Source organism: Abrus precatorius, unplaced genomic scaffold, assembly GCF_003935025.1.
Source record: "Abrus precatorius isolate BTA unplaced genomic scaffold, Abrus_2018 Scaffold10, whole genome shotgun sequence".
Lineage (NCBI taxonomy): Eukaryota > Viridiplantae > Streptophyta > Magnoliopsida > Fabales > Fabaceae > Abrus > Abrus precatorius.
Genome location: NW_020874292.1, coordinates 5,189,369 through 5,213,394, shown reverse-complemented (window position 1 = coordinate 5,213,394; position 24,026 = coordinate 5,189,369). Strand labels below are relative to the sequence as shown.

Below are 24,026 nucleotides of genomic sequence, written 5' to 3'. Positions count from 1 at the left end.
TACGTTTTCCCCTTGTATTTTATTAATGTACACCGCCTGTAATTGTTAAGATTCCAATTTCTCACGGGGATTCGTCTCGATTGTGTCGGTCTTTATAAACACATTTAACTGGAAACAAGTTGTGTGGATTAAAAAAACGTGGAAAAAAGTTGCTGCCATTAACAGGGTAGAGGTATAATGTGTAATAATCTATTAATTTAACGGATTTGATCCAAATATACTTGTCAAAATGTAAGGTTTTGATCATTAATTGAAGGTCCAAATAAATACGGAGTTTTTCAATCGAGCTTGATTAAGCAAGGGATTGGTAGATCGTTGAATTCAACCTATCACACGTTGCCAATACAAAAATAGCAATTTCTGGACAGTTTGTCTGTTTATCAAATCTTAATGCTGATTCAAATTCATGCTAAGTTTACATAAAGTATGGATCAACGTCAGTATGTAATCCTTGACGCTATAATTGGTCAATATTATAATTGACAAGTTTTGTCTTAAGCGGGGGAGAGACAAAAATATGTTTTCCTCAGTCTGTAATTCATGTTAAAATTGATGTATTGTATAAGCAAATCTGTACAAATTACGTATTACTGCAAATAGTAAACCAATCAAACTCCAGTAACTGCATGAAATTTGCAACAGAATTTGTAAGGATACAAGCAGATACGAAGGCCAGATTGTACACCTCGGTTTGCAAAACAATTGACTTGTTTTGGGACACAGTTCTTCAAGCTGCCAATGGTTCCTCCATAACTGTTGCAAAATCAAATCAGTCATTAGCAGTTAGTCAATTTTTTTCCACTTTTTTTTAGGACAGAGGGGGGAAGATTAGATACCTTTTCTTTTTGTAGATACTTCAGCATCACTGGCAACTGGTGCTTTAGTTGGTACATCAGGAAGGTCCAACTTTTCGCTGATTTCTTCAGTAACTGTAGGAACTTCAGGAAGATCCTGGACTGTAAGCTGAAGCCAACATATGAATTCAGTCAATATGCATGAAATAATAACTTACAGGGGCATCATGCATCTATTGCATATTGAAACCTATTTGATTAAGGATTGATTTTTTCTTGGCCTTGGGTACAATTTATGTGAGTATTTATTTTATATCATATTCCTAATTTTGAATTCGTGATCTCTTCAGTCAATCACTAGCTTAAAACTTTGTTAAGAGGCAGATGCACAACCGAATTCTATGCTTCTGATGGCAGCATAACAGCCAGGCAGTTACATTATGTGGCTAATTGCAGTAAATGTCTTTTCATCGGTAAATCACATGCCACAAATAATATTAGATACTCGTTCATCATATAACAAAAGTCAAATGTAACCTACAAATGAAGAAGCTCTCTATTACCCTTGGGTAATACTGTAATAATATGCCAATGGCATTCCTCTAGCAAAGAGGTACATTATGTGACAAGGGTTAAATTGAAGCATATAACATATGTCCCTTCCATACTGCCATGTTTAAACCAATAGTTAAATTGGAATAATTTGAATGGATGATAATGATATTGAAGTGAGTATAAGTTAATGCAAATTGCAAAAAATGGAAATCCATATACCTGGGTTTCCAAGTCCTCAAATTCTGCTAAAATCTCCTCCTCGTCTTCTGCTGATAACTTCTCCCCCAATATTGCATTAATTTCCTAGAAATACAACAAAATTATGGCAACCATCGGTGAGCATCAAATGTAAACAGAAAGACAGCAAATGGAAATTGACAAACGAAAATTAGCAGCCAAATATTAATAGCCACACTGCTTAAAGGTCAATCAAGCCATTATATTATAACCCTATTCCCCACCTCCCATTCCCTGCCCCTCGACATGAGAAAAAGAGAAAAATCTTAGTACAATGAATCTAGGTGTGAAAATCAGTTTTCAAAAGCAGCAAGAGTAAGCATAATGGTGAAGTCAAGCTCACATCTTGATAAGCTTTAGCCTCAGCAGTATCGTCCATAAGTTTCTGAACATCTTCAATGTTTATCTCACTTTGTATGGCTTTCATTGCATCGCTACCAGCCTTCAAACTTTCTAACACAGCCTTCTGCTTGCTTGCCAGTTCAATATCTGCTAACTGAACCAGAAGAGTAAGTCTACAACATATTTGTTTTAGGTGTATATAATCAGGCTAAAAGAAAGCAGCATTGATGCACAATAATCTATTCTGAACACAAGAACATGACACCAGGAGGGAAAAAAGGACTAAATTGGCACCACAGACACAGACAGTCAATGCAGACAGGCATAGTTGTTAATCTCACGTTTTAACTAGCAAAATTGTAATGAGTTTATGACCACGTATTAATGATCACAGGTAAGAAAAAATGTCAAACGGCATGTAAACTTGGATAAATTCATGAGTTTACATTCGATTCCACATGTTCAGCAAAACAACAGGAAAATCACATTTTCTCACCAAAATGGCACCCCAAACCACTTTTCTTCCCTCTCACCAAATTGCAAAAAAACAAATTTGGAATTAGGGCACCAAAATCACATTGTCATTATATGATTTGGCTATTTAAGTATGCTTTTAAGTTTTAACTTAGTAATTGTGCTTTGTTTCATTATTGTGCCTTTTTTAATTTTAAATGTTATTTTTTCATGAAGTAAACTCTTATCATGAACACTTCATACCTTTACATAAACTCTCCGGTTTAACAACCTTGCCAACAGGTAACGATATAATTATTACTATTGGACAAAAAAGAAACAAAAACAAAGAAGAGAAATAAAAAGATGACAAAGAATAAAAAAACCCAAAATAAACCATTACTTGTTGCTCGACATTTATAAGCCAGGTATCAACTTGCTTCAACAATTCTTCTTGTGCCTTTTTTTTCTTTAATGCTAACAACGCCCTATCCTTCTTCTTTTCACGAATCAATTCTCGTGCAGCTTGCTTTTCTGCTTCAATAACAGCATCAAGCTGGAAAACAAAAGAAACCATATTATGAATGAAAAGAAATGCAATTAAGATTCAAACACACATACCCAATCCCATCCTACTACACCATTTTGATTAAAAGTGTACTCTAAAAACCATCTCTGCCCATTCACAAGGCCCAATATTTAATTCATTCAAGCTATGTATGAAAGGATCCCAAAAGGCCCAAAATTTCTTCCTTTTTCTTTTGTAACAAAACGAAAATCTGAGGAAATTTATAGAATCCCTAGTATCTTACAGTGACCAAATTGAGAATAAGAAAATAAATTTACCTTCTGTTGATATTGGGCGAGCTTGCGTCTCTGGGTCTTGAGTGCGAGGATTGCTTTGTCGACATCTGTTACCTTTGGCTTCTTCACGAACAAATTACCCATCGATTATTCTGATTTGATTTTTCACTCACTTTCCTTATTCTGTGCGGAATTGGGATCGATCATAGAAGAAACCGAGTATTCATATTTCAATAATCATAATCAAAGCTTCCAATTCAACCTCTTTTCTTTGGACTTTCAGTTTTCTGTTGCAGAAGACACACACTTCCACAGGGTTTTGCTCCTTCGCAAAAGCAAACAGCCTGGCCAACGTAGGAAAAGTCAAAAAGAGAATACCATTATTCATTATAGTTGCGGCCTGCGGGCTTCGATTATCTGTACAATAAAAAACAATAATATACAAATTTTTAAAATCAGTTTTTTGTTGTTTTTAAATGTTTGGATCAGATTTTCAAAAATATCATAATCTATAAAAGAAACCTAGTTTTTTTAATTTGTTTATTAATTTATTAATTTTTTTAAAAGATATGAGAAATTACAATAGAAGAAAAACCAAGAAAGAAAAATAGATATATTTTTTTTATTTTATTAAAGAGGAGGGGATGAAAAGTTAAATAATTTAAGAATGATGTAATCAACAAAGCTCAAATATTTTAAACACAATGTGTATCCTTCACTAAATCGGGTTAAAGCGAGACCGTTGTAAACCTCTTACTAGTTAATTGACATGCTCTGTAATATTAATCACATTATATTAAAAGTGATTAAAACTTTAAATATAATTTCTTTAAATAGACAAGAGAAAAAGTAATTTTTAAAATACAAAATAATTTTATTTCTTTTTAAATTTATGAATTATAACAACTTATTTTATCATTTTTTTTAAAAGAAGTGAGTGAAATAGTTAGTAGTTGTAATGGAAATAGTCATTTTCTTAGGAAGTGAATTTTAATATCATTATTTATATTATTTTTAAAAAGATAAAACTCTTTTATGTTGTAATTTCTAAATATTATAAATCTGCTTCTGTAGGTTTAGTATTATTTATAATTTTGACCAAATTAAAAGTAGTTTCTATTAAATCAAAAATATTTTTGTATTATTTTATTTAAGTTTAAAATTAATAACTCTCACGTGATTTTGTACAAAATACATCAGTTACTATGTATATTTTTTTTTGTAAAGAGAGAAAAAAACAAAAAAAAATTGTCTAAAATTATAACTTTAGAAACTGCAATTAAAATATTTTGAGAGGGTAAAATAAAATCTCAGTTAAAAATATTAAACGAGTTAGTTTGTTAGATGTTAAATTAACTTCACAAACAGTATACCGAACGAGTATATAAAATAAGTTTTGCATGAGGAAAAGAATATTTTTGAAAATATGACTCACTTAAAAAAAATTATTCTTTATTTCTTTAAAATAAGAATTATTACATATAAATAATCAATTTTAGAAATCACCAGCCAATTGAAGACTCTAATTAATAATGCTCTCAGTTTAACATAGCAAATTGATTCATTGCAATCAAAATAAGTAAATCATATTAGCCATTTATCATTAGAGTCTTGTATAATACACTATTATTCATATGATTTATCCTGCAACTATTATTCACATTAATTTAATTTTATAGTACTAAAAAAACGGTGAATCACATAATATCTCTCAAAAAATATATGAATTGGATGACTAACTTTTTTAAAATAAACATAAAATACTTATTTTTAAATTAACTAATAAAATTCAAAATATGATAAATACTTAATATTTCTTCTAAAAAAACATATTATTCTTCCAATGCCAAAGTCACTAAATAATGAATAAATAAAAAATACAGTTATTATACCAAATTAAGATAGTAGTTTAAGTAACAATAAAATTATAGAAATTACAATGACAAAACGATATCTTAATCAAAATCAAACTCTTTTAAAGTAAAGACGGACTATAGAATAATAAATAATGTCTACAAGTTTAAGACAAGAGTTTGAAAAAGTAAACTTATAATAATGATATAAAACATTAGTGACTAAAGATTCATGACATTAACTAAATAAGAAATCAATCTTTTTGTATTATTGACAACTTCTAAACCTAATAAATATATAAAATCAGTAAATAATTGTATTTCAAATTGTTGAGTTAAGCATAAGTTGCCTTTATAGAATAAGTATATTTTGTACTTCTCTAATATCATTTGTCTTAAATATCCTTATCTACTAACTAAAAAATTACATACGTAAATTTTTATGTGTTACGAAATATAAGTAGTGAGTCAATTTAATTTTTAATTACCATTAACAAATTATTTACTAACTTGAAGTTTTACATTAAAACAAAATTAACTAAGTTAGTAATTGGATCAAATATTCTTCAGTTAGAATATCATATAGAAAAAGAACCAAATTCAAAAAAGTTAGATGAGTAAAATGACAAAACTAAAAGTTAAGGAAGCAAATTACTAATTGAAACTAATAAATATATTAATTTCAACCTTTAGAATTATTTTTAAGATCTAGTAATAATAAGATTTTATTTTAAAAATTATTAAATATACTTATATATTTTTAGTGTAATATTTTTTTAATAAAAGTTAATATTTTTATATTGTTAAATTCACACTCAAGGTTAACCCAGCTACAATAATCCAATATATCCATATTTAATATTGCTTGTTAATGGTTTCTATGCAAAGGGCGAATGATGAGTAAAATACAGGAACGATGTATCTTCATTCATAATTTATGAGACATATTTCTTAAATGATAGTTTATGAATTATATTAAATGAGTTAGGATTTATTGATATTAGATGTTAAATTTAAACATTTATACTAACTAATAATTTTTAATAAAATATTAGATCGACAAATTCAACTATTGATTTGAAAGTTGCTGTTAAATATATCAATTTTATAATTTTTTAAAAAATAAAATGATTTAATACTTAATCATATTACTTTATTTTATCGTGTAATATATTTTTAATATATAAATAAACATTAATTTTAGTTATTATACTTACAAATATTAAAATGATAAAAAAATTAATATACATGACTATAAAAATAATACAAAATAATTTAACTATTAGATTTATTAATCTTATATTCTATAAAAATTTATTAAAAACATTGAAACTTGTTATTTGAGAAAAAATTATTAAAAAATATTTACAAATTTCAAAATAATTATATATATATATATATATATATATATATATATATATAAGATATATAAATAACTTTTGAAATAAGTGAGAAAAATGAGACACACTAGGAAAAAAAAAGAAAAAGTGACACACACATATATTAAACAAGTTTTCATAAAGGATGAAATAAAATTACTTATCGCTCTCAAATGGGTGTAAAAATTTACCAAGAAAGTAGGAAATTGTATAAAAACAATCATTTGTATGAAAAAGTAAAATTACCATTATAAATAAAGTCTTCAAATGTTTTATTCTGATTAACAGAAACAAGTTTTTATATTATAAACAGGTTATTTTATTCATGCATTACAAAGTTATTTTAAGCTTCATGAATGACTGCGAATTTTTAATTTAGCACACAAATTTTAATACGTTTAAGTTTGAATTAGCATTTTAATTTTAAATAATTTTATTCTCAAAATATCGTAAAAGTGCAATGAAAATTACACAAAATTTATTGTTACATTTTATTTATTTTTTTAACTGAAAGTTCCACTTTTTTTCGACAATTTTAACACTGGAAAATTGCACCTAAAAAAGAATTGAAAAAGCGCGAAAAAGTGAATGTAAGCGAACTTCAACCACACAGTCCATCAAACACCTTGTGAGTACTAAGTAGTGGCTCTTGGATTGGCTAGGAGTAGCATTTGGGCGCCAAAAGGGTTTCTAGGTTTTGATTTTTGGCTCTCTTTTTCTCCATCTCTCTTTATTTTATTCTTCCATAAATATAAATATCTGTTTGCTTTGATTCCATCTTCCATCTCACGCAGAAGGCTCAGAAGTTTCTAGAAATGTCTGGAAAGGGGAAGAAGAGGGAGGAACCTGATTTTGCTTCCGAAGGCGACTCTGAAGGTCACGCGCCTCCCAAAAAGTCATTCAAGAAAGATTCCGATGACGATCCCGATTCCATCGTCGTCTGCGAGGTTGGTTCATCTGCCATACTAGGGCTTTCCTTCTACACACACACACACACATATATATAATTTTTGTTATTTTATTAATTTATTTTAATGAAATGTAGATTTCGAAGAACAGGAGGGTTTCCGTGAGGAATTGGCAAGGAAGGATTGTTGTTGACATTCGTGAATATTACCTCAAAGATGGAAAGCAAATGCCTGGCAGAAAAGGTTATTCTATTTGAATGCCGTTTTGTTTTTTGTGTTAAAATTTGAATGCTCGTTCGTACTTTAAATTTGTCTCGGAATGCTTCATTTGTGGAGGTAGTTAAGTTGAACTAAAGAATAGGATATGATGCTCAAGCTGATGATGGTTTCAGTTCCTACTGTCACGTAGATAGGTGATGCCATGACTCTAATTTTCATTTGGGCCTTGAAAATACCTAAACATGTTATTGATGTGTAATGTTCCTTGTTTGTGTTGTTTCTCTGGTCCTTAAATGAGTGGACTAAACTGATAATTATGCAATTGGGTCAAGTTGCACTGGATATGTACCTTTTCAGTTAATTTTCACTTTTCAACTGAATTCCTTGCTTTTGATGGGCATTGAGAGCGGTATGGAACTTATACTGTTATCTTGTAATTAGTTTCTTAGTGTTTTGAGTTACAGGAGCTGTGCCTCTTTCAGATGATTCTTGTCATTTTGTGCGTAAAAATGGACCCATACTGATTGCAAGTCTGTAATGTTGTGTATTGACATTTGTTTGTTGGTGCTTGTTGGCTTTATGGTGATTATAAATGTAAACGTGGGTTACATTGACATTTTAATATTTGTTTTCAGGTATCTCATTGACCATGGACCAGGTATATCTTTAAACTATATGGATGTTGTATATTTACAAGTTTTTTTCAATGCTTGTCTCGAATCTGTTGGTTGTTCTAAAGGTCTAGAACAAATGATTTTGAAGCAAATATTCGATGATTAATTTTCCTTTGTGTATGCAGTGGAATGTGCTTCGTGATCACATTGAAGAAATTGACAAGGCAGTTAACGAGAATTCTTAGGAAATGGATGTGGAGTCGATTCACTAGTCTGCATGGTGGCCTGCAGGTTTTAGTTTTTTTTTGGATTATTAGTACAGTTTAGGGTCACGTGATGTATTTACCTAAGTATCAAATCCGTAGGTTGGTATCGTAGGATTTGGATTTTAAGCTTTGGTTACTAATGCATGTAAAGTGATCGATCAGTGATTGTTTTTTCTTTTTGGGTGAAATTGATCAGTCATATATCATATATGCTTGTAGTTAGTGATCTTTATATTGCCAACAAACGCGTTTGTCATTAACCCTTTGTTTGGAATAATAGCCTCTGGAGAAAGAGAAATGCATGAAAATAAAAGAAATAATATATGGGGGCATGCCTTGGAAGTTTTCTCAAAAAAGGGGTAGAAAATGCGTTAATTAAGGAAATTTCTTCATTTTTTAAGAAAAAATTACATTAAGTGTTAAAACAATCACGATGGAGTGTTTTAAATACCTCTGCTAAGAAGATATCAATAACGTCTTTTAAGTTAATACTTTTTTTATTCCTTTTGCCAAACATTAAAGGTGAACAAGCTTTGTAGATTGTGTTTAGATAAAGAATTGTAAAATTTTAAAGAATATGAAATGAAAAATGAATGATGATTAAATTAAGAGTTAAATATGAGCGAAAATATGGGTAATATATAAAGTTAAATTTAAGAGTTTTTTAAAATTTTCTTGGAAGGCATGTAATTTATTTATTTTTATTAAATATAAAAATTACTTAGTTACAATTCTACATTATTTTTAAATTATTTTTTTAGTATTTAAATATATATAATCTAGTAATTTTACTATTCAAATATATACTCTCTTATTATATCCAATCACAGTGAAGCAGCACCATTCGTGTTTTTAAGGAGCCGTGAGCCTGTGATGATATTTGACGTGTTTCTTCTAACCGGCAGATAATATGAAAAAATGTTCATTCCAATACAGAGAACATGAATATCGCTTAACATCTGTACTGAATTTCTCATTAATATCATTACATGTGACAAGAATAATGAGAAAAAATGCAAGTCACTGAATTTAGAGCAACTTTTCAGTAGGTCGTTAACGAGAACTTAAGTGTGACTCTTTCCTCAACAGAAGTTATTTAATCAATGAATTGAAACCGGCACCACTCGGCTTTTACTTCTAAAACCCCAGCATGACAAACATCAACCATCTGCTCCTGTATTGAAATCCTGCAAGCATCACTTCATAATTTCTTAAGGTGGACAGTGGAAACTGGCATATACAGAATCGACGAAGTGTTAGATGTACATTGAAACCCTGTCACTATTCAGACATAAATGAACAACACAAATAGGTGAGGGTTGGGCAAGTGGACTAGAAGGGTTCAAATGTAACTTGATTCATCTTTTCATCATAAAATCGTATCTCTTATGGATCCCATGTCAAGTACTCTTGGCAGGATCTGCAACAATGCAACACTTGTAAGATTTGAAGCATAAAATGTGCAATATTCAGAATAGCTAGTTAAGATCAACTTCAGTCATACCTCACCCAATCGTGCATTGATTTTCAAGGACACAAAATCATCAGCACGTGTCACACCTATGTTCACAATTGCAGTAGCAGCACCAACCTCATGAGCTGCCCTGAGAAAATATATTTTAAATCCAATCATGTCAGATACACAGCCAGTCAATGCAGCACAGGTGGAGGAAAAATATTTCACTGCTAGTTCAGGAATACAAACTTCTTCCTAAAATCAGACTTTTGAAATTTAATTCCAAACACAACTTTTTCTTAGAAATGGTAATTAAATATGTTACTCATTCTCAATAGCAGCAACCAAAAAGAGAACTTACTGTTAGAAAATCATTATATTTATTTATTCCCACATTAAGTAACAGAAGTCACAACTAATCTCTGCTATTCTAATATCTAACCCTAAATTTTTCAGTATATATCTATTCTATCAAATATTTATTCATCCTCAAGTAAAACTTGATAGGCTAATATCATTACATAAATTCTAAATAAAGTACATCTTGCATGTCAATTTTATAAGGAGTGGCATCAACAACAATCATTTTCTAAAATAGATCAATCTATCTAGAAACTACATTGTCTTTGAATCTTAAGGGAAGCACTTACGATTGCTAAGAATGATTGACAATATGATGAAGGGTTTCGCTCCAACATTGGATTTTAGCAAATATTTAATTAGAAGAAGTGAAACATGAATATCTAGTTTCTATCAGAATGCAAATCACATATTATTCTGATTTCTGTGTATACTAATATTTGAATTTACATAATATCAACACCATAACCAAAAGACCTAGTAATTCTGTTCACGTTGCAGAATGCAAATCACATTATTTTGTATACTAATATTATAATTATATAATATTGACACCATAACCAAAAGACCTAGGTTCATGTTGCAGAATGCAAATCACATATTATTATTGTGTATACTAATATTAGAATTTAGACAATATCAACACCATAACCAAAAGATCTAGCAATTCTGAGCCTACCTGACAAGTCGAAATGCAGACATGGTCATCAGCGATGACCCAAGTACAAGAAAAGCATCACATCTTCTAGATGCTTCCATTGCCATATCAGCTCTGTCCTTGGGAACGTTATCACCAAAGAAGACAACCTTCATAATTATTTGCAATGAGATCATTAAGGACAAACACTGTCAACATTTCACAGTTGATTTACTTAAGCATTTACATATCACTAGCATAATAGGAAACAAATCAAAATGGTCACACACACAAACAGACGAGGCTAAGTATGATTTTTATGTCCATAGAATAACTAAATTTGTTTGAAAAAAAAATAGTAGTCTGTTTCTTCCAGCTGATAAGAGACATAGCACCCAATGAGAAGAACTGAACAAACAGGTCGTCTATTCAGTAGCTGTATTTCAACACATGCAATATTTCAAGATAATCTTCTCTTTCGTTTTTATTTTTCATTTATCTGCAGGAGGGATGGAGTGGGGTGCCCATAGATTCAGTGTTTCAGAAATATAAATTATAAATAGAGTACTAATTTATATTTCTTATACTTCTCTTGCCCTCACTTATTACCAGCTAAGTAATGAAGAACAATAATTCTGTATAAAATAAACAGGCTGAAGTGTCCAGACAACTAAGAGCCAAATGTTTCAACTGAAAGAAGCTAGATGGCTTACATCAGGTTTGAGAACTCCATTGCATTTATGACAGGTTGGGATGATAAAATCCTCCTCCCAAAATCTTTCATCAATCTCAATATCACCATCAGGTCTTTGTTTCATGCCAAAACTCCTATCTGACCCAGGGTCTCCATGGTCCAAATTTTCAATAGCTTCTGCCCACTGGTTTATCAGAAAAAGGGAACTCAGAACAGATGTAAGCAGCCATATTGTATTGGGAAACAAAAATTCAAACTACTGAACTAAAGGAGAGGAGTGCCAAAAACACAGTTCTAATACGTTCTTTCTAACACACTCTGTTATTGGTTGAAATTTATTTGAAACTAACAAAATATGATGAAGAATCATTAAATTAAGATTGAAACCTAAATAATTTTTGTAATTTTTCATAAATTTTAACCAATAATAAAAAGTGTGTTTGAAAGACTGTATTACTAGCATTTCTCATTAAAGGATTGATAAAATGAATTATGAAGTAATATATTTTTTCTTTCAAATCCACAGTAACGATGCAAGTCATGTCCTCCTGCTTTAGTGTTTCAGTACAAGGGACACATATTAGACACTTGTAATAGAAATATATAAATGATTTAAACATACAAAATGTAAATCTTAAGAAAATTCAACTAACTGCCTTAATATATTTTTAGTGTTGTAATTGTACCCCTGCCACAGTAGTAACATCTGCAAGATTCAAGATGGTATACCCACTCAATGTCTTTTTATCTCCTATCTTAATAAGTAATGTGAAGAAATATAAGAAAATAATGTAAGTCCTCCAAGAAAGTTTGACGAGTTTAATTTCTAAAAAGTAGTTTCCTGCAGTAGTTCTGCAAGTGTCATTTAAACATGAGGTTTAACAGCCTGTATTATTAATACACATACCATTTGGAATCATCATTGGCTATATTAATCTTTTCCCATACTTTTCTCTCTATTTTATAATGAATGTATTTTCTCAACAATCACAATTTTTAATGAATGCATTAATCTAATGGGACCACTGCTCTCCCCATGTAGCACACCAGATGAATGAGTACCCAACTGCAGCACTGTTCTTCTTCTAAGACATCTCTCCTCAGATTTAAGAAAAGAGAAAAGAAGGGAAAGTTTTTATCACAAGCAAAACCAACCCAAAGGAACCATACCTCTAGACAAATAGTTCTTACACAGACACAATTATAAAACAGCAAGAGCCACATTATGTCTCATGTCTAAGTTTTACATCTTTCCACATGATAATATACTTTCTCCTTAGGATAAAGAATTGGATCTTTCAAATATCATGACTTTGTCAATCATAAATTCACTTCATTAGCATTTTTTTTTCCAACATAGAAATTGCTTCTTAAACTTTTTCATCGAATAACACAAACTTTTCTTTAAGGAAAAACTACAAACCTTTGGATTAAGGGCCTTCAACTGGTCCTGAAATAAGCTGCGGCAAAAGGAATATCCACAATCTATACAAATTACAGTGTATACAGTCCCATGTATTTCTAATGGGTTGCTACCAGCACGGTGATGCAGCCTGAGAACAAGATATGAGAAAACTCCAGGATAAGCTTGTATGTAATATCTTAAGTGTTCCAAATAAGTCTAATTGATAAATAATTAGATACCTATCGACATTTTGGGTAATCATAAAATTGATCCGGCCAGCTTTCTCCATTGTTGCCAAAGCACGATGGGCAGCAGATGGTTGTGCTGCCGTAAATCGCCTCCATCCAGCATAGCTCCTGGCCCAATATCTCCTTCGAGATCGAATTGACCGTAGAAACTCCTTTTAAATAAAGCCAAAAGGAAGGAGAACTTAAACACATATTAAGATCAGATGGCTTCATGAGACATGACTGTTTTTAGCAGGCTCTAGTTGATTTTTTTTCTCTCAATCAAAGTCGTTTTCCATAAACATTCACATTTAAATAGGCACACACTAAGGTCATATTCTTAAAAACATATCAATAATTTAAGTCTTTTTGTCCTTCTGTAGATGGAGAATTTTGTTTGCCCTATGTTCTCCTGATGTGAAGATACAGATATCCTCTTTTGTTGACTAAAACTCAGACGTCTCTCTTTCTAGGAACTTTGACCATAGATAGCAACATGCTGCAGACATGGTGTGGTTTTTCCCACATTGGACCATAATATTTGTGGTATTTTAAAAATGATTAGAAATCTCAGGTCATTAAAGCAACCAACTGGAACATGATATCTAAATGTGAGAGATTTATGATTTCATATCCTTAAACCTTTTTTTCACTTCAGTTAGCCATATATTCTTATCTTACCTAGGCCCTCCTACCATGGCACAATAAAAGAAGCAAATCAGGTTGAAATGCTTTTAGATCACCTGATGGGTTATTGGTTTGAAACCAGAACTATAAGCTCCATTGGGGCTGCAATAAATAATAAATTGTTATCAGTGAAAAGAAAAGACAAGAAAAATGGAATATATAGTTAGCATCATGAATAAAAAATTTTAGTGATCCATTCCATATTCTCAAGATATCAAACTCAAAAAGGACAAAGCACATATAATCTTTACAAATGACAAGAATGGCACATCTCTTTGACTCTGCGGATAAATGAGAGTGGATACTGATCATAATCAGCACTGCTAAACAGTCAGTGCAATGGGTGGTCGACCCCTCCAATCCTTTTTCCTGGCTCTCTTTGTTGATGCAGCATTATTACTATTAAATGAAAAAAGTTGAAACATAAAGATGCCTATGGATCTCTTTTTTTATAAAGGTTGACAGAAAACACATAACACCAAGTCACCAATGACCAAAAATCTCAGATCACTTACAAAGCAAACAAATTTCTGAATAATCTTTAAATATATGTAGGATTGTAGGCCCGTACATATCTCATCACATTTGTTAATACTTAATAAAAAGAAAAATAAGCTCTTAACAAATTAAAGGAAATGGTAGGATCCATAAAAAATTGATGAAATACTGTAACAATTATGACTCCAAGAACAATATCTACAACATGGCCAAAATATCTTCTTATGTTGCCATCAGTTTATAAGTGCTACATCCACAAAATTTACAAGGTCCAACAAATACACTATTAAATAGTGAATTTTTTTTCAATTTTATTAAAAAAAGCAGCAATTTTGTGCATAACAAAAATGTTGTAATGTTGCTCAATAATCATTTGTTGAACTCAAGTATTATAAAGTAGTATACAGAAGAACCAGAACCTTCTATAGTCGGGGATACCACATTCTGTACTAATTCCAGCTCCAGTCAATACCGTGAGCTTGGTACTGTACATTAAAATTGAAATTCAGTGGGGAACTGTCAAAATTTACAAAATGTAAATTATCAAATCACTGTCATTATATCTACAGTATGTATGGAGCTCTAATATACTTCTAACTGAAAACTGTCTAGAATAAGAAAATTAACCTCTGGTCAAGAAATTGATATAAAAGGTTAACATCTTTTATACTGGGAGGATCCGCATCTGGAACTGCATTCTTATTCCTCAAGATATTAGACAAGGCCTTTTCATCATTTCTTGGCGTTGGCAAGGTCCCAGGAATAGATGTTCGGCAATTTGTATGTACAAGCTTCACACAGCCCTTAAACGATATGAGTCTTCCACCTCTTCTCGCTAAGTGCCACTTTTCATTCCTTGGTTGAACAACATCTATGGACAAAGTATTAACATGCAGAAACACAATGCTGCAGTTAGTCAAATAAACACAATTGTCCGTAGAAGTGCAAGAAAAGAAGCTTGTATGGAAGAAGGAGCATACTTGCCTGTTATAAGATTCCCTATCACTTTCCTCACAACCCTAAGAGACTGCATGTTTAGATAAAAACCACATTAATGAAAAGTCAATTATATGCTTCAACAGTTAGAAGTTAATTGATATAACAGTATATACATTATTGCTTTTGGTGCTGATTTGTCAGTGACATTTGGATTTGGCTCCTCTAAAGTGAGGGGATGCATAAAATGAGAAAATGAGGGTTTATTTATTTTTTACAAAGTTAATTGTTTTTAAAAAATACATGAATTCAAATCAACGATGTATAAGGCCTCACTATTTCACTTTACACAACTCCTTACTTTAGAGGAGCTAAATCTATGACTATTTTATGAGATTGATAATGGAAGTGAATATTTTAGACTCTATAGTGTGTTATTCAAAACGTTATGAATCAGAGGATAGAGTATTGCAAATAAGTTGGAAACTGTAACTGGAGAAAATTGAAATAGAAATCAACTTGCTCGTAATTTCATTCATTATATTATAAGGCCTTTGTCACGGAAACGTGCGTAATAATAGCATTCCCTATCCTTCAAGCAGTTTCTCGTTTAATTTAGTGTCTCTTTGATATAAAGTTGAGAAGAATTGATCTTGATAAAATTAATTTTAAGCCACTGAATATAATTAAGACAGTGGATAAATGAATACGAATCACATTTTTTCATTAAAACATGCATATTTTATTGAAAATTGCGAGAATTGATTTTTTAACTATAAAACAAACTAGCCTTAACCATAGAGACTACCAAGGAACATAATAACATTATTGATATAGCAGAGAGAGAGAGAGAGAGAGAGAGAACTTACAGAGAGAGAAAAAGACGGGGAATTGAAACGAAGAGGTAAAGACACGGCCATTGTTTCTGTTAGGAAGGAACGCGTCGTCGACAACCATGCGATCTCATTGTCCCTTTGCGTTTAACGCTCCATTTTGGTCCATTACCTTCACCTACTCCCACGTAGCATACTTCACCGCCTTTAACATCATCTTATATACCTCTTTTGAAAAAATTAATCATCAATCTCTATTTTATATTTTTTATTTAAATAATTTTAAGTGAAAAAACATGGAAGGATTAAATTTAAATAAGTAATACAATTCGAAATTATAAAAATTATTATAAAGAGTAATCGTTAAATAACAAACAAATAAAATAAAATAATAATTTTACTTCTTTTCATTATATTTAATACTTTATCACACACACTTAATTTTAATTTAAGTATAGGATATTATAATATAATTTTTAAGTCTAAAAATTATAATATATTGATTTAAAAAAATAGTTATTCATTTTATTCCATTTATTTTTTCTATTTGTCAAGCTTAAAAAATTAACACACAAAAAAAAAATGAATGAAGCATTTCCTACTATTTGTAATAAAAGTAACAGATAAAGTCTGAATTTTCAGGCAAACAAAAACGAGAGGAAATCTAGATAACGATTAACGAACACCTTGTACCTACCTCGTTATCTCTCTTCGATTCCTCCTATGACTAGAAAACATTGAAACCCAACCCAACAAACCTCAAAGCAAAAGCAAATCGTTAACTTTGCAAAATGGCTTTGAGAAGTTTCTCCACCCTTTTACGCAACACTCTCTTCCCCCAACATTCTCAATTCACCAATGCTTCTTCCAGAACCTTTGTGTTAATCTTGTTCCCCAAATCAACTTCACCCACTTGCATTCATGAATCCCACAAAGACGTGCACTTTTCGCCCTGTTTTAGTAAGAGGAGCCTCAACCTTACCCTTCTTCTCACAACGTTTCTGTTGGGTGAGGCTGTGTCATTGCCAAATGTGCATGATGCTGTGTTGTTGGCTCAAGAATTGGAGCTTCAGAGATACACTGATTCCAAGGAAGGTTTCACTCTTCTTAGACCCTCTTCTTGGACAAAGGTAAACTACTTTTTAAGTTCAAACTTTGAGTACACAACGAAAAATCTTTTTTAGAGGATTAAAAGCATTTTTTATTGAAAAACTTAACAATGCACTATTTTGATAATTTTTAATGTATCCCTACCTAATTTTTAATAAATTTCTGATTCATTAATCAATACACAAATTAGTATCTAAAAGTGATGTTGTCTTTATCTTTAGTTCGGTAAAGTTTTGTTTCAGAAGTTATCAAATGTATTAACTTACTCACATTTTAGTGTTTTTGTTTTTTAAATTAATTGGTCCCAAAAGTATCAATATATAATTTGGTCTTTCCATATATTATTATTCCTAACATTTTACTTGCATTTTGCTTATATCTTTGTTTTAATGCAAGTAAAACTATTAGGACCAAACTTCAATTATAAACAGGATGTCACTTCCACGAATATTATGTTTACTCTTGAAACTTCCCTTGAATTTTGACAAAGTGAATCTGTCTACCCATTAGTAATATAAGTGTATCTTGAATAAATGAGTTTTCTTTTTCAACTAAAGGAAAAGAACAGTCTTTACTAATGTGGTTAACAGGTTGATAAAGCAGGGGCAACTGTGTTGTTTGAAGAGGCAAATATGGGAAGTAACAATATTGGGGTTGTGGTAAACCCAGTTCGTCTTGCCACTCTTGGAGACTTTGGGACTCCTCAGTTTGTAGCTGATAAGCTTTTACAAGCAGAAAGACGTAAGGTAAACTTGAGCATTTGGTTGTGACTGTCTAGAAGAATCTCCTTATATAATAAGCATATGAAAGGTAAACTTGAGCATTTGATTGTACGGTCTAGAATAATCTCCTTAATAATTTGTGAGAATTTACTTAATAATTTGTTAGAATCTCCTTATATAAGCAAATGTTAAAATAAACTTGAGCATTTGATTGTGACTGTCTAGAAGAATCTCCTTAATAATTTGTTAGAATCTCCTTATATAATATAATAAGCAAATGGAAGGTAAACTTGAGCATTTGATTGTGACTGTCTAGAATAATCTCCTTAATAATTTGTTAGAATCTCCTTATATAAGCAAATGTTAAGATAAACTTGAGCATTTGATTGTGACTGTCTAGAAGAATCTCAATAATTTGTTAGAATCTCCTTATATAAGCAAATGTTAAGGTAAACTTGAGCATTTGGTTGTGACTGTCTAGAAGAATCTCCTTAAAAATGGAGCTGAAATTCACCTTAACATTTGTTAGAATCTTCATTTTGATTTCAAAGTTAGCAATGCTGTACGTATAGACAATATATACAACGAGATAAGCAAAGCATGAGTTCTATACTGAGTTTAAGGAAACATTTGTGTCACTTTTATCTTCAAAAGTTGACCATTTAATATTCATATACCATTTCATATCCCAAATTGTACCTTATTTGCTTATGATTATAAATGTCTTTGTGCTCTTAGAATTACTGGATATATATCAAATATCTATGTGATTGTATAATAAATTAACTTCTGTTAGTTTTTGCCTTGACGTTCAGGAAAGTACAAAGGAGGCTGAGTTGATTACAGTTGCAGAAAGATCCGGAGAAAGAGGCTTGCAAATTTATGAATTTGAGTATAAGGTCGATAGTACTCGGGGAGGGATGAAGAGGATCTTTTCTGCAGCATTTGTGGCCTCAAAGAAGCTCTATCTACTAAATATTGTTCACTCTGATAAACCTGAGAGTCCTCTTGATCCTCATAAAAGAATAATCTTAGAGCAAGTTCTTCATTCCTTTGATGCAGCAGCTTAAATTCAAGCATGAAGAATTTTGCTATTTTAATTTTTTTATTCTTTGAGTTTTGATTTCTAGGTTATGGCTACCAACTTGTGTTCAAATCTTACTGAAAGCCACCATAAACAAGCAGACTGAAAATTTGAAGTGCATGTAAGAAAAAAGAAAAATTGTTAAAATATATAGTTATGCACTGAGTTAAAAATTTTGGAAACTGACAGAGAAATGTTTTGGTCAACCTATAGCTAACTCCTGCTATCATAGTCTAGATTTTAGAGATGATGCAAGCCAGGAATTAATCATTACTAAGAAATTTCTAGTCAATTATGTTATGCTTTTAAAATTAATCTTGCCCTTTCTCATGGCAAGGATTTTAATAAATTCTTCGTGTGGTAATCATGATGGTTGGTATTTAGACATTTTCTCTTGACCAAAAGTTCTGCAAGCTGCTGCTTGAGTGTATCTTTATCATTCATTATGAGGGCGACTTATCCATGTGATGTAGATATAAGATATAGCCCCTTGTGGCCTTTTGTTATTAATGATCTCTTTTTCTAGTCAGATCTCTCAGAAAAAAAGGGTCAACGTGTTTAAGTGTTCTCTGAAGAAAACAACTAAGGCCTTGTGTTATTAATGATCTTCGGGTTTATGGGAACCGATCTTTGACCCAAACTAACCAAATTTCCAGGCGGAAGGTTTGCTAAAAAGTTATAAATAGGAAAATTGTTAATCACATGCAGTAAATTAAGTCAAAGAGTTATTTGCTATTTATTTATGATTAAATATTTTTCTCTTACATCCAACTGAGGCCTATCACCATATAATCTAGCATGCATTTTTACGAGTTAGTTCAAGTAATATATGATTGATTTTTAAGCAAGCTTTTAGACCACAAATTTTGCCACACTGGATGTTCTCTACTTATATAAAATGATCTCTTGCAAAGGTAACTGAGATCTAAAAAAAAAAAAAAAGGGCTAAGATGCAAGCTATTTTTTCACCTCCGATATAAAAAAATATATAAAAGCTACCTGTACCAATGAACATGAGAACAGGTGCTGGATCCCCAAAGTCAAACAACTAAGGCCTTTGCTCTGAGTTCTCTCAGAGTTGTGCAGCCTTTATTAAATTCCATCTCTATCTTTTTCGGTGTCCATTTCCCTCTGACATTATCATCGGTGGCAAGTCAAACTGTGGAAACCAAATGCATCAAGTGATATATTTCCAATTCGTCGTTCTAGCACTGTTTAATCCACAAGGCGACAAATGACACAATTTATTTGACTGTTTTCAGGGAACCAAATTTCTAAGTTAGCTTATCATAGTAGGCTCCACGCTGATACGTTCACTTTTCAGGTTGCAAGCTAAAGCAACAGACTAAAAAGGGCAAGTATGAAATCGGATTTTTTTTTTTTTGTTTCAGTGTGAAAGAAAACAATGACGCCTGAGTAGAAAAAGAAGCATGAAAAGTATTATTTGTCCTTGTTTGAGACCATTCAAATATTGCAACTTGTTTGAAAACTGACTATGTGAACCGAACTACAAAGTTTGAATCTTTCAACTGAAACATAGTGGGACTAGTCAAATATCGTCATTGCTCGCATCTTCAGTGCTTATATTCATGAGATTTGCGAGATTTTATGTTAAGTTTTTTTCCTTTTTCTTTTTCTTTTTTCATATTAGGTAGGAACTCCTCAACGGAAGCCTGGTTCCATGGGGAGTGAAAGCAGCTTTGCGGAAGTAACAGGAAACACAGCAATGGATTCAGCAGAAAAGAGGCTCAATGAGCTTGGTTACAAGCAAGAACTGAGAAGAGAAATGGTGTTTTTTTCTTTTTATTTTTGCTATGTTGTGTTTGTTGAAGCTGATTCTTGATCCTAGTTTTCTGTAAATAAAATAACTTTTTTTTAGTAATTAAATTTGTTAAATTTTTCCATTTATGATACTGCAGACTATGTTCAAAACTCTGGCAATATCATTTTCAACAATGACCCTTTTCACTGGAATTACACCTCTCTATGGTTCTAGTCTTCAATATGCTGGCCCTGCAACTCTTGTTTGGGGATGGATAGTAGTCTCTTTCTTCACTTGGTTCGTTGGGATTGCAATGGCTGAGATATGTTCATCTTTCCCGGTTTGTCTCTCTTCGTAAAGTTATTGTGTAATTTGTTTGTGGTGGCAGTGCTTTAAGGCTTAAAAGTTTAAAATATTATTTTACTTATGTGTAATTAATTATGAAAAACCATAACATTCCAGTTATACCCCACCCCTCAAAGCATAGCTCTCTGTATGCAGTTAAGATTTCTCTGTAGGAACTTCAAATATATTCAAGTTGATATAATTAAGATATGGATTGATAAAATTTAATTTCTGATGGTCATATAGTAAATTCAGCTTGGTAGAAGGAGAAATAATAGATATTTAGTCTACAGATCAAACTAATTTGACTTTCGATCTTGGACATAATCAATGATTTTTTTGTAACCAAGAAAAGGAATCAATGATTTTTAAGCAAACAAAATATGCCCTTTCCAATCATGAAATAGAGTCAATAATAGCTTTTCGACTTCAGGAAACTCTTACATCCTAAAAATACTTGGTTCTTGCTGCACATGAATGAGTAAATGAATTTAGAGTCAGTTTAGATAAATTTCTCAACAAGCACCTATAGGAAAAGAAAATCAAATGAATCAAAACAATAAAATGAACTAAACTTCTTGCACGTTTAAATTAATTTGTGCACCTCAACTTTTTCTTCATCTAATTCCTCTCCATAAGCACTTATATAAACTTAATAAAACTTAGCATTTTTGCCTTAGAAAAGTCTTAACAATAGGGTTTTACTACTGAAAACCTCCCCTTAGTTTTAGAAGTTAATTCAAAGTGGGCCTTAGTTATTTACAGATCTAACTTCCACTTTCAATTCAATCTAACAGACCACTGGTTCTCTGTATTTTTGGGCTGCCCATTTAGCTGGTCCAAAATGGGGACCATTTTCTTCATGGTGCTGTGCTTGGCTCGAGACGATAGGACTTATTGCTGGGATGGGAACTCAGGTACTTCCAGTCTAGTGAAATATCTGCTCAATATTTTTAGATAATGTTTACATAGCAACTCATGCTTTTCATGGTTTTAAAGGCATATGCAGGATCACAAACATTGCAGAGTATAATCCTACTCTCGACAGGTACAAATAAAGGTGGAGGTTACTTTGCCCCAAAGTGGTTATTCTTATGTATGTACATTGGCCTCACGGTTATATGGGCTGCACTGAACACATTTGCATTAGAAGTGATTGCCTTGATCGATATAATTTCAATATGGTGGCAGGTAAATTTGCTTCCTTGATGTCTTAATCTTGCTTATTCTGTGACCAAAAGGAAAGAATTAGAGTGAGAGAGACGTTGTATTTTTATGTGATTAAACTCAAATAAACTTCTGGATCTGTTTATGCTTTTAACTTGTAATTGTTCATATCTAGTAAAAAATATTCTGACATGTACTTAATCATATGCTCAACAATTTTAAGGTTTTTTGGTGTATTAGGAGTTAACACACTCATTTATTCTGTCAGGTTATTGGTGGAATGGTGATTGTCATAATGTTACCTTTGGTATCACTAACTACAAAACCTGCTTCATTTGTATTCTCACACTTAGAATTAGCCCCTGAATCAACAGGAATATCAAGCAAACCATATGCAGTCATCCTATCATTTCTTGTCAGCCAGTATTCCCTTTATGGATATGATGCTGCAGCACATCTAACTGAAGAAACTAAAGGTGCAGACAAGAATGGGCCTATTGCAATCCTAGGTAGTATTGGGATCATTTCAATATTTGGATGGGCGTACATTTTGGCACTTACATTCAGCATTCAGGTAAGCATATGCAAATTGAAGTTAGTAAAACATATTGAAGATATAACCATGCACAAGCACCTCTTTTTCCTTTATTCCCATGGAAAATGATTTTATGCTCCAAAGGTCGTTAGTATGTTAGTAATGGCACTTCTCAACTGTCATTCAGGATTTGGGTTACCTTTATGATCCAAACAATGAAACTGCTGGAGCATTTGTGCCAGCACAAATACTCTATGATGCATTCCATGGAAGATATCACAATTCTGCTGGAGCAATCATTCTACTATTTGTGATTTGGGGTTCATTCTTCTTTGGTGGGCTTTCAATTACTACAAGTGCTGCCAGAGTGGTAAGTACAATATTTCTTTTTCTTTGTTGTTGTTAGTAGGATAGAGAAATTGGTTTATCTAGCTTCCACAATCAATTTACCTCTGAAATTGGTAAAAATTATCTTTTGAGAAAAGGAAGTACCAGATTATCCATTTTTTAGCTTTGATTACAGATTACTATTGATGTTTTTATATGTTAATCTTTGAACCAAAAAGATAATGGGTATAATGCTTCCTTACTAGTATATTGCATCCCAAGCAATTTTCAGGTTTATGCTCTATCAAGAGATAAGGGAGTTCCATTTTCATTTTTATGGCGGCAACTGCACCCAAAGAACAAGGTTCCCTCAAAAGCAGTGTGGCTCTGTGCAGCCATTTGCATTCTTCTTGGCCTCCCAATTTTGAAGGTCAATGTAGTCTTTACTGCAATAACTTCAATATGTACAATTGGATGGGTTGGTGGTTATGCAGTTCCAATCTTTGCAAGACTTGTGATGTCTGAGGAGAACTTCAAGCCTGGGCCATTTTATTTAGGCAAAGCAAGAAGACCTGTATGCCTTGTGGCATTTCTATGGATTTGTTACACATGTTCTGTATTCCTTTTGCCAACTCTCTACCCAATTACTTGGGATACCTTCAATTATGCACCAGTTGCTTTAGGGGTGGGTTTGGGTCTAATAATGCTTTGGTGGCTGCTGGATGCAAGAAAATGGTTCAAAGGTCCAGTTAGGAATATTGATGTTCAAAATGGCAAGGTGTAACTTTAAGAAGTTTAAAGAATAGTTGTTGGAATA

At 31.7% G+C, this 24,026-nt stretch overlaps 5 protein-coding genes across 9 annotated transcripts; 3 read left to right on the top strand and 2 right to left on the bottom strand.

The window, feature by feature from the left end:
* Positions 1-379: 379 nt before the first annotated feature.
* LOC113852587 (vacuolar protein sorting-associated protein 20 homolog 2-like) lies at positions 380-3,557 on the bottom strand. Its single transcript, XM_027482900.1, has 6 exons — positions 3,228-3,557; positions 2,785-2,937; positions 1,930-2,082; positions 1,569-1,652; positions 837-963; positions 380-753 (listed from the first exon to the last, which is right to left on the bottom strand). The coding sequence occupies exons 1-6, from the start codon at positions 3,327-3,329 to the stop codon at positions 728-730; spliced, it is 645 nt and encodes a 214-aa protein (XP_027338701.1). The 5' UTR covers positions 3,330-3,557; the 3' UTR covers positions 380-727.
* Positions 3,558-7,053: 3,496 nt separating this feature from the next.
* On the top strand, positions 7,054-8,584 carry LOC113865320 (RNA polymerase II transcriptional coactivator KIWI-like). 4 transcript variants are annotated; one of them, XR_003504981.1, is made up of 5 exons: positions 7,055-7,364; positions 7,463-7,568; positions 7,666-7,738; positions 8,180-8,202; positions 8,344-8,584. XR_003504981.1 is itself a non-coding variant. In XM_027499787.1 (4 exons), the coding sequence occupies exons 1-3, from the start codon at positions 7,233-7,235 to the stop codon at positions 8,212-8,214; spliced, it is 273 nt and encodes a 90-aa protein (XP_027355588.1). In that variant the 5' UTR covers positions 7,054-7,232; the 3' UTR covers positions 8,215-8,252; positions 8,344-8,584. The 4 variants fall into 4 exon arrangements, 3 of the variants coding, with proteins under 3 accessions (XP_027355588.1, XP_027355596.1, XP_027355609.1); XM_027499787.1 differs by lacking the exon at positions 7,666-7,738 and having other exon boundaries at positions 7,054-7,364; positions 8,180-8,252; XM_027499808.1 differs by lacking the exon at positions 7,666-7,738 and having other exon boundaries at positions 7,192-7,364; positions 8,344-8,577.
* Positions 8,585-9,297: 713 nt separating this feature from the next.
* LOC113865298 (NAD-dependent protein deacylase SRT2) lies at positions 9,298-16,352 on the bottom strand. 2 transcript variants are annotated; one of them, XM_027499760.1, is made up of 11 exons: positions 16,194-16,352; positions 15,373-15,415; positions 15,016-15,259; positions 14,808-14,873; positions 13,947-13,992; positions 13,216-13,376; positions 12,995-13,124; positions 11,591-11,755; positions 10,920-11,047; positions 9,929-10,028; positions 9,298-9,844 (listed from the first exon to the last, which is right to left on the bottom strand). In XM_027499760.1, the coding sequence occupies exons 1-11, from the start codon at positions 16,242-16,244 to the stop codon at positions 9,794-9,796; spliced, it is 1,185 nt and encodes a 394-aa protein (XP_027355561.1). In that variant the 5' UTR covers positions 16,245-16,352; the 3' UTR covers positions 9,298-9,793. The 2 variants fall into 2 exon arrangements, 1 of the variants encoding a protein (XP_027355561.1); XR_003504980.1 differs by having other exon boundaries at positions 9,819-9,844; positions 9,929-10,023; positions 16,194-16,335.
* A 445-nt stretch (positions 16,353-16,797) lies between these two features.
* LOC113865309 (psbP domain-containing protein 2, chloroplastic) lies at positions 16,798-19,600 on the top strand. Its single transcript, XM_027499775.1, has 3 exons — positions 16,798-17,287; positions 17,858-18,013; positions 18,805-19,600. The coding sequence occupies exons 1-3, from the start codon at positions 16,949-16,951 to the stop codon at positions 19,057-19,059; spliced, it is 750 nt and encodes a 249-aa protein (XP_027355576.1). The 5' UTR covers positions 16,798-16,948; the 3' UTR covers positions 19,060-19,600.
* Positions 19,601-20,581: 981 nt separating this feature from the next.
* Positions 20,582-24,022, top strand: LOC113865288 (amino-acid permease BAT1 homolog). The gene is made up of 7 exons (XM_027499748.1): positions 20,582-20,862; positions 20,993-21,175; positions 21,978-22,097; positions 22,180-22,371; positions 22,616-22,921; positions 23,070-23,252; positions 23,502-24,022. The coding sequence occupies exons 1-7, from the start codon at positions 20,755-20,757 to the stop codon at positions 23,991-23,993; spliced, it is 1,584 nt and encodes a 527-aa protein (XP_027355549.1). The 5' UTR covers positions 20,582-20,754; the 3' UTR covers positions 23,994-24,022.
* Positions 24,023-24,026: the final 4 nt, after the last annotated feature.